This window comes from Mytilus edulis, chromosome 7, assembly GCF_963676685.1.
Source record: "Mytilus edulis chromosome 7, xbMytEdul2.2, whole genome shotgun sequence".
Classification (NCBI taxonomy): Eukaryota; Metazoa; Mollusca; class Bivalvia; order Mytilida; family Mytilidae; genus Mytilus; species Mytilus edulis.
In genome coordinates, this window is record NC_092350.1 from 17232529 (window position 1) to 17243537 (window position 11009).

At 34.3% G+C, this 11009-nt stretch overlaps 1 protein-coding gene across 2 annotated transcripts in view; it reads left to right on the forward strand.

The window, feature by feature from the left end:
- The window catches only part of LOC139480885 (vesicular glutamate transporter 3-like), a 48038-nt gene extending 38437 nt beyond the window's left edge, over positions 1-9601 (forward strand). For both annotated transcript variants that reach the window (XM_071263822.1, XM_071263821.1), the window contains exons 9-12: positions 7480-7590; positions 8118-8245; positions 8556-8640; positions 8909-9601. In XM_071263822.1, the coding sequence (XP_071119923.1) occupies positions 7480-7590; positions 8118-8245; positions 8556-8640; positions 8909-9144 (560 nt within the window). In that variant the 3' untranslated portion in view covers positions 9145-9601. The remainder of the gene's footprint in view (positions 1-7479; positions 7591-8117; positions 8246-8555; positions 8641-8908) is intronic.
- The last annotated feature ends 1408 nt before the right edge of the window (positions 9602-11009 follow it).

Consider the following 11009-nt stretch of genomic DNA (forward strand, 5'->3'; position numbering starts at 1 on the left):
TTTATCAGTGTCAAAGAAACTATGGTCAAGTTTTAACAGAATAATACCATCATTTAATTCTTTTTCAACAATAATACCGTTACATAAAAAACTCTTACAAAAAACAGCAATACCTCCTTCATTTCTAGTACCTATATTTTTATTACGAAATACACAAGAAATTCTGTCAAAACCATCTATAACTAACAAGTTATTATCTTTTAACCAAGTCTCACTGAGAAATAAAATATTATAATCATTTATTAAGTTCAAAAAGTCATTATCTTTGTAGACTGAAGTTAAACCATGATCATTCCAACATAGACATTTTAATTTACAAAATTGTTCTCTGGATTTGTCCTATGGCAAATATACCTTCCCATTTACAAATATACGGTCTTTCACAAAGTAAGCCTTAATGTCCCGTTCGCGTAAGTCCTTTAGAATCGGCAGCTTTTCTTTTCTTCGTTTCTGGATGTCCAAAGGTAATTGTTCTGAAATACCGAAACAAGTATCTTTTAGATTGTTTGCGCTTTTTTTCACCAAATCCCGGCTTTCAAAATTTGAAAACTTCACTAGTATCGGACGAGTCTTCTCACCATGCTTTCCTAGACGATAGGCCTCAGCAATAGATAACTTTGTGTCCACATTTTCTATTTTCAGATTTTTAACGCAATATAATGTGGGTACATTGTTCACCTTCCGATTCCGGTATATTGTAAAATATCAAATTATTCCGCATGGACCTCATTTGAACGTCAATTAACTCGCTCTTCAGTTTGGTATTTTTCTTACGAATAACATCTAAGGTTTCCCCTATTCCATCTACAGAATGTGTTCCTCCAGATTTAATTTGCTTCGAAATCGTGTCAAGTTCAGTTTTAAATTTAGAAAAAACAACTTTCTGTTTATCAAAATCGTTGCTTATAAGCTGGGCGCTTCTTTCTACCTGGTCCATTCGATCGTCTATCGATTTGGCATTATGTTCCAATTTTATTTATTTTAGAATTTATAGACGTAACTACCGAGTCAATTTGTTCGAGCTTACCCAACTTAATTTCAAATCTATCCATTCTTTGGAACATTTCGTCAACCCACCCTGGCCTTTGTTCTGGAAATTGTTGGGCGTGCGGTGATGTGTGATGGACTTGGTGTATAGGATAAGGATACGACATCATACCGGGGTTACCGTTAATAGGTGTACCGTGTAGAGCAAAGATGTTGACTCTGGTTCTGCATTTGGAACATCGGACTGGGGCTTTGTGAATACATTAAATTTGTATCGTTAAAGTACCGTGGTTGATTAGAGCTAGACATTACATTCCCTTTGTCTACTGTAGAAGAGGTTTCATTGTTTACATTCCGAACTTCACCTGAACCACTCAAGTGTTCACTTATGTGTTCACCTTTGTTTACGTTTGATAACTTGTTTTTTTTCCTTTGTTTTCTTTCCTTTTTAGACAGTTTTTTCGTATCTGATTCATCAAATGCAGTATTATCACTTGTGTTGCTATTACTGTTACTGTTATTTGTTCTTTTGACACCTCTGCGAGGCATTTTACCATAAAATTTTCACATTTTCTTTCTCTCATGGAAAAACACTGCCGTCCTCCATTTGTCACATGACATAGCTCCTATTTCTATGTTCGCTGTGTATAAGTGTACAGTATTTGTGTAGACTCTTCCATCAACAAATTTTCAAAAGTATTTAATTTTAAAAAGGAAGTAAAACTAACAAACCTTTCGGATATCTACATACAGATAATATTTACATAACATCTTTAAAATTTCAACTTACCAACATTACTACTGTCTGTAGGACTGTCACAAGCAAGAAAAGGAAAACTCCCAGTCCTGCATCCATGATTCCGGCTGTTTGAGTCTCATGTGATGCAAAGTTGCTTATATACCCTTAATAAACCCACGTGTGGACACGTACATTGATCAGATATATTGACGAATTCGGGTACGTATTTGTCAATCGAAGTCAATTTAATATTATCCTTCCAATTTGAAAAAAAAAGGTTTTAAAAGAATTGGCGAAACAGGTTGTGTTGTTTACGCACAAGATATATTAAAAAAATTGACAATAATTACACTTAAAGATTGATGATTGTATCAAAATAAAAAAAAAAACAAAAAAAACTTGTATGTATATTTTTTTGATATGTTATACATAATCATCAGTAAATTAAATGAAGTAACATGAGTTGTTGATTGTATCTTCTAATAGGTTATAGGCTATCTATAATAAAATGATACTATTGTCCATCCGTGTATAGTATGAAGGGCCGGAAATATTTTTTTTATGTTGCTCAAAATTAGGGAAATGTTTCTGCGAAATCGTCAGGTATCGTGAAAAACCCCAAAATTCACCAAGAAAAACCATGGGACCATATATATTTGAGTGCGGTAAAATCGCGAATAGATATCGAGCTTCAATTAGACAACAGTAGTTTTTCCATAATTAGTTTATTAAAAGCGCCTTTTAAGGAGATAATTGCTAAAAATAGCATTGCCGGCAATGGGGCCACCATTTAGTACTTTATATCCTATAATGGTCTCAAAATATGTCAAAAATTGTATTTAAAGAAAGATTTAGACATCAAAAACGCTTAACTAATGTTGTGATATGTGTGAATAATTCCGTTTTCATGCTTAGTATAGTCTGTTTCTTATTTGCATTCAAAATACGGGTAAGTACAGGATTACATCGCCTTGATGTGTCTTTTCTGTTTTTATCTAAAATTTGTCTTACAGGCTTGATAGCCATATATGGGCCTAACTTTTGGCGATACTTGTTAGATCTTGTCACATCACATGACACAGAAATCTTCGGATTTAACCCTCCCCTTTTTTGGTAAAAACGGCTCCAAGGGTATATGCATACGCTAAACGATTTCGCATCATTCAAAACATTTACCAGACTACTTGTATAGCTAATATAGGCCACCAGAAGCTGTTTTTTACGAAAAGAAGCTAAAGTGTGCACATGTATCTGATTTATAAAGCCATAGTCCGTTTCAAAATAGTGAATTTATTTCATATTGAACTGGTCCGAATTTTTAATTTGGTTTTCGGCACAGCGTCACTCAAATTAAATTTTCTGTTGATCAATATCAGAAGCACATGATTACTTCGAAAAGGCAATACTAACAAAGAGACAAAATATTACACCTGCAACAAACAGTACCGTAATGTCTATAAAAATCAGTGACATTTTTAACCAATTTTTAAACAGGGGTAGGCTCCAGAAATTAATTTCTGTGTATTATACAGTTTTCAATGAGATATTTTGCATAGTAGAATGAAGTCAAGCAATGTTCAAGTAACTAATGCGGCAAAAAAAAATCAAATTTCAAAAAAAAATTATTACCGTATAGGTTACAATGTACTAAATACAATTACATGGGCGCAGCCATTTTATGAAGGGACATGACATAGAGATAAAAATAGATGGCTCTCTGTGATTGGTTGTTATATCTTTTATATATTTTTCTTCTGGAAAGCATTATGAATGAAGTTTCATGCAAGCACAAATTTGTCCTTAAATGTATGGTATGAAGGGCCGGAAATATTTTATTTATGTTGCTCAAAATTAGGGAAATGTTTCTGCGAAATCGTCAGGTATCGTGAAAAACCCCAAAATTCACCAAGAAAAGCCATGGGACCATATATATTTGAGTGCGGTAAAATCGCGAATAGATATCGAGCTTCAATTAGACAACAGTAGTTTTTCCATAATAAGTTTATTAAAAGCGCCTTTTAAGGAGATAATTGCTAAAAATAGCATTGCCGGCAATGGGGCCACCATTTAGTACTTTATATCCTTAAAGTATACACGAACAGCGGTTGTCAGATCAATACTACTTTAATCGAAGAAAATGTCGACGAATGCAAAAATCTTTAACAATCTGAACAATAAGGGTGCGTGAACTTTACTTTTAAGTTTAGAAAGGTTGATCTAAGATTATTAGAATTGATGACCAAGGTCCATCTCAGTGGCGGATCCAGAACTTTATCTAAGGGGGGCCGCTGACTAACCTAAACAGGGGGGGGGGGGCACTCCAGTCATGCTTCAATGATTCCCTATATAATCAACCAAATTTTTCACACGAAAAGGGGCCCGCAGACCCCCCCCCCCCCCCCCCCCCCCCCTGGATCCGCCTATGCATCTGCCAGTATTTTACGAACAATTTTGCTTGATCAATAGATAAAAAAACAAATTTCCGCGATTTCACAATTCAAACTGGGATAAGCATTCAATTATTTTGCCATTCGGAGCCTATTCGGTATAAGTTTTGCTTATTTGTGAAGGCTATATGGTGACTTTAACTAGAGCTGGGGCGTTGATGGGGGATTATGGAATTGGGAATAGTGGACAAAAATATAAATAATGGACCAAGAAATAAATAAAATAGCGAGAATATTGGTGTTATAAAATATAACGAGAAGAGGATAAAAAAGTATAAAGAATAGAGAAATATGGCCTAAAATATCAAATAATGCAGAAATTAAGAACCCCGAATCCAGACCATCATACTAGTTGCCTTAATGAACGTTAGTTTGTCTCTGAGAGATTTTTATTGGTTATCATACGGTTTCTCTTTATTTCTATGTATATTAATTAAGATGCGAGCTTTCATTATTTGACAACATATTACATATCACATTATAAAAAAGACTATTATTTTGCAAACTACCATAGATTTCTGGTAATTGTTCTGCATAAAACCACATTGGAGTCCCTGTATTTTTTTTTTTTCCAAGTTGACCTCAGCTACCCACCCTACCCCATCATTACAGAAAAGTTAATAAACAAATTTTTACGGCAATACTTTTGTCCACACAATGTGTAAAGGGGGGTTGGATAGCTGATGTCTACTAGAGAAAAAAAACCAAGGTTGCTGTTCAGCTTTTTTTTTTTTAATATAGGTCCAAAGTTGGGATCGGACACCCAGCCCCACCCTTACCGAAAATGTAATAAAATTTGTCCGCACTAGGTGCAAAGGGAAGGTAGGTAGCTGAGGTCTACAGTAGAAAAAATACAGGGTGTTGTTATGCTTAGTGTTTTTTTCTAAAGTAGGTCTAAGTTGAGGTCGGATACCCCACCCAACCCAACCGTAACAGTTAATTAAAAATATTCTGTGGCAATACTTTTATCTGCACTAGGTGAAAACGTAAGCTAGAGATCTATGGCCTACTTGATCAAAATTACAAGTTAATGTATAGCACGGATTAAGTTTTTTTAAGCTAATAAATAATTTCATTGCCCACCATACTTTGAATACAAAAAATAAACCTTTCGTCAAATCATAATTAAGCGAATTCTACTAGTTCAGATGTAGAATGCTTTTTAAAAACAGTTTTGTGTGGCAAAAAAAAAGTTAATGCACGAGTGACCATTTGCAATTAGATTCACTGGCCATTTGCCATTAGACATAGTGACCATTTGCCATTAGATTCACTGGCAATTCGCCATTAGACATAGTGACCATTTGCCATCTGATTCACGGGCCATTTGCCATTAGACATAGTGACCATTCTCCATTAGATCCACTGACCATTTGCCATTAGGTCCACTGACCATTTGCCACAAGACTTGGTGACCAATTGCCATTAGACATAGTGACATTTTGCCATAAGGTTCACTGGCAATTCGCCATTAGACATGGTGACCATTTGCCGTTGGACATAGTGACCATTCGCCATTAGACATAGTGACCATTCGCCATTAGATTCACTGGCCAAAAAAGCAAAAGTGTCGGACAAAAAGCAAAATGATCTGTAATCATGTCTATTTCCCGCACCGTTTTTTTTTGTAAATATTATAAAAAGATATCAACATTGGTTTCTTTCCCCCTTACTTATATTCCCTATCAAAACATGTTTGTTGTTAGAATAAAGTACAAAGAACTTCTGAAGGATTTGCCTTCAACTGCAATTATATTGTATGCTGGCAAAACAAAACTATCTATAGCCGCTGCATGTTTATGCACCTGTCCTGATTGATTCAGGGGCCTGTCGTTCAGCAGTTATCGTTTGTTGATGTTGTTCATTGGTATTTTCCCGTTTGGATATAGTATGAAATTCAAAACAGTGTAGCTGTGGCCATTGATTGACACATTAAAATCATTCATTGACTGGGACAATTTAGGTGAACGTTTGTATGTAACGACCAATGCTCACTATGTACTTTTTAAAGACACTTAAACTATGGGGTCACCAAAGGTTCTCAACACCTAAATAAAGTAATTCGAAAAATTAATCAGAAATAACACGATATTTTGATTTATATCAATTATATAAATCAAAACACAAAGGTTATTCCTGATTAATTTTTCGAATTATTTTATAATTAAAGGCGTTAAGAAACCTTTGTTGACCCCACAGTTAAAATGTCTATCGTAGGTACGTCATGAACAGTGGTTGTTACAGACAAACGTTCACGTAAATTGTCCCAGTCAATGGATGATTTTGATGGGTCAATCAATGGCCACAGCTACACTGTTTTGAATTTCATACTATAAATTAGATCGTTGGTTTTCCTGTTCGAATTATGTACGCTAATAAATTGTTTTGTTATGACTTGTGCTGTTATTTTTCTCAATGAATTGTTTCATATTTTTCATGTCGGGTCTTGTATAGTCGATTAAAAGGTATACCGGTATTTTATTTCTTCTAATTATTGAAAGCTTATAATTGCCGACATCCACGAATTTGGACGTGTGTGGCTAGTTGATTCTTTGGCAGTCATACTAGATCTTGTTACTTGTAGTTTTTCTCATCATTTGACGTCCGTCGTTGTCTGTTAACTTTTACAACAAATAACTTCTTCTCTGAAACCTCTCGGTTAAATTTAGTCAAACTTGACCACATTCATCATTGGGGTATCTAGCTATTCATATCTGTAATGTTGGAGAGTTTCCTTTGTTGAATATGTACATAGACCAAGGTGAGCGACACAGTATCTTTAATGCCTCTAGTTGTATTCAATATGAATCTCTGTAGATCTATTTAAGTATATCACGAGCAATAAAGGTAGTGATAATAAATCTTTTGTCAATGTACATTAGTTCCGCCTAACAAAAGTTCTCCTTGAATCTTTGTTATAGACCATGCCATATTATTTTTTCTTAATATGACAAATATTCTATACCGTTTTACTTGACAGTTTGAGATGTTTATTTGTTATAATTAACAAGTGTGGACACAGATCAGTGTGGATAGTATGTTTGGATGTTTGACAGTGTTTTCTGACTAAAAAAGTTCTCTAGTTTTCCCCATAGGGTTCTATGTTGTGCACAGTGACAGCCAACCTGTACTAAACACTAAACATAGCAGCGTTATTTATTTAATATTGAGTTTTAATGTTCAAGACTGTCATGAAGGAGACATTACTTTAGATCTGTACCAACCTTTCATAGATTTTATTTAGCTAGACATTGCTTTTAATTGTATTTAACTATGTTTCTCAAGCAAGTTATATTAATTTTACAGGGTTCAGTATTGTAGCCTTGAGTTTCTTTATCCTGACATTTTGTGAGACAGGAGTTAGTGCTATTTTGGTTCTTTGTATAGCTGCTGGATTTTTTGCTGTTTCCATTTCAGGTAAAACGTTGTTTAGTATAATTTATCATTTGTGACCCAAATTTCAATTTTGACTTAAATGATTATACAATGTATGTCAAAGAGACAACGACCCAACATGATACTAGAAAACAGCTGATTACCACCAATGAGTATTTAATACAGTAAGAAAATTCCACACCCGGATGCGTGCCTCAGCTGGCCCCTAAACAAAAATGTGTACCAATTAATTGATAATGGACGTCATTACTCTCTAAAATATATAAATGAACTAAAATTAAAAAATCATACAAGACTAATAATGGCCAGAGGTTCCTGACTTGGAACAGGCGCAAAAATGTGGCGGGGTTGAACAAGTTTTGTGAGACCATATACTTATCATAATAATCGCTGCAATAAACGGTGTCATAATATTCTACAGAAACCATTTTTATGGAGGAAAAAATATAGAAGCATAATATGGTTTTAGCTAAATGATAACAGTAAATGATTTGTATTTATTTACTCTTGTTTTATTCTCTTTTATTTTAATTTTATTTTTTATCTAGGATGGCAAATTAATCACTATGATCTCTCAGCTAGATATGCAGGTATTCTGGTGAGCGTCACCTCAGCTTTTGGTACACTTGGTGCTATTGCCGTTCCTTTGGTAACAGGAGAGTTAACGAAAGATAGAGTAAGTATTTCATTTATGATACGAGATGTCCCAGTATTTGAGGTTGTGATGAACTTTAAATGACAGCGCTCTTGCCTAATTTTTTTTTTTATTTTGAGTTGTTGGATGGACATTGTAATGGTGTAGTTGATATCAGTAACATATGTTCTTTGGAAATGTGAAGTGTATAATTGTTTGTAATGTTCTGGATTGGACCCGGGTATCTTCATTGTATCTTATATTTTATTTTAAGGGATTTCATTGGTTTTTGTTGTTTTAAATCAACATCTTCTTTTGTTTATACTGAAACAGTTTATATATTTATTTGTAGACTCTTGATGGATGGGATGACATTTTCTACGTTACCATGGCAATATTTTTATTCAGTGCACTGGTGTTTGTTATTTTTGGATCTGGTAAGGTTTTGGTAGTAAATATTACTTAGGAACAACACTGTTTCAATATTTTGACCGGAATTATGTTAAAAATGTTTCATGTGTTATATAATGGAATTACAAAAAAAAGAATCTTTACCTAAATTGTATATTTAATCACCAGAAATTATGATCGAACAGACTCTTAAAATCATGAATTGTATACGTAACTTTTTCGAACATTTATGAATCAACATCTTTAAAAAGTAGCATAACATAAACAAATAAGAAGTATTCTTCACATTTTAAGGTAATGAGCAGCCATGGGCTAGACCACCCTCTAATATTAAGTTGGTACAGAAAATCGACCCTCTTGCCAGAAAGCCATATAAGACATTTGTTCAACAAAAATCAGCTGATACCAAAGACATCCTGCAAGCAGAATCAATAGATGGCAAAGCTCAACAAAAAGATGATAAAATCCATGAACTTGTAGATAGACTGACAGAACAACTTTCAGCTGAAGAAATCAAAAAAGATAGTTGATTAAATCAAATACAGTCAAACCTGTCATAAAGATCACCTCTATTCAGCAGAAACCCATCTTTATCAGTCAAATTTATGAAACAAAACAAGTCCTGTACAATAAACGTCTGATTTTACAGCTGTAGTAATACCTATGCATTTTGAACATCAATTCAAAAGTCACCTTTCAGATCTTTCATATAAGGCCAGTTTTCACTTGTACCATGAGTGACTTTAATATACAGGTTTGACTGCGTACATGTAAACTGCATGTATCTGTTTTAGTTGGAACATTTGATACTCCAAGCAAGAGTATGTAATATGAGTTAAATTAATTCTACAATGTATGCATAAGTTGAACATTTGGTACTCAAAAGAAAAATAATACCGGCAATATGAGTCATTACCGGTATCCCCTCAATAAATTGTACACAATATGAGTCATTACCGGTATCCCCTCAATAAATTGTACAATGTATCTATTGTTTTTTATTTTCAGTGATAAGTTTTTTTGGGTCAAAAATAAGTAACATACGAGTATGGTCAAGTTTTTTTGGGTCAAAAATAAGTAACATACGAGTATGGTCATACTAGTCTTACGTCAAACCAAGGAATTGTGTATAGTATACAAAGCAAAATGTTTATGTTTATAAAGAGAGAGTTAGGTGTTTTTCTTGAAAAAGAAGAAATTAACCTAGAAAGAATTTCATGTCCCCTGTTATGTATTGATATATCTAGAGTTAATAAACGATTTTGTCTTTCTTAATAGTAATAATCAAAGTTTTAAGTAAAAGAATATGTCTACTATAAAGAAATCTCTCAGTGTCAAGTTACTGTGATAAAACTTCGGCCAAAGTTAAAATGTTATTATTAATAAAAAAATTTTTAAAAAAATAGTGTTTTATTTCTTATTTTCACTCATCAGTGTTAAAGACAAATAACTCTGTTTTTTTTTTTAGCTCACCTAGTCATGACTAGTATATTGTGGACAAGTGATGTTTTGTCATCACTTGGTATGAAAATGTAGAGATGTGGTATGATTGCCGATGAGACAATACTATCCACTCGAGTACACCATATTATTAGTATGGATCCAACCAAGATTGCTGCCATAACTAAAGTAGAAAAATCCTTAAAAACATTTACAAAATTGTAATAAAATCTATAGCTTACTAGTATCCAACTTGAAATTTTGTCGAAAAAAATAAAAATCACTATTCGGAAAGAGGTCTTTGATTAAAAGCGGTAAGGATTTAAAGACTAACAAAAGTCCACATACCATATTACACATAAAACTATAAAAGATTGAGCAACACGAACCCCACAAAACAAACGTTAGCGGACTCAGGTCTGGGACTCATGTCCCGCCATCCTCTTGTACAAAACAAACGTTAGTGAACTCAGGTCTGAGACTCATGTCCCGCCATCCTCTAGTACAAAACAAACGTTAGTGAACTCAGGTCTGAGACTCATGTCCCGCGGAAGGCCATCCTCTTGTACAAAACAAACGTTAGTGTACTCAGGTCTGAGACTCATGTCCCGCGGAAGGCCATCCTCTATTACAAAACAAACGTAAGTGAACTCAGGTCTGAGACTCATGTCCCGCAGAAGGCCATCCTCTTGTACAAAACAAACGTTAGTGAACTCAGGTCTGAGACTCATGTCCCGCGGAAGGCCATCCTCTTGTACAAAACAAACGTTAGTGAACTCAGGTCTGAGACTCATGTCCCGCGGAAGGCCATCCTCTTGTACAAAACAAACGTAAGTGAACTCAGGTCTGACACTCATGTCCCGCGGAAGGCCATCCTCTTGTACAAAACAAACGTTAGTGAACTCAGGTCTGAGACTCATGTCCCGCGGAAGGCCATCCTCTTGTACAAAACAAA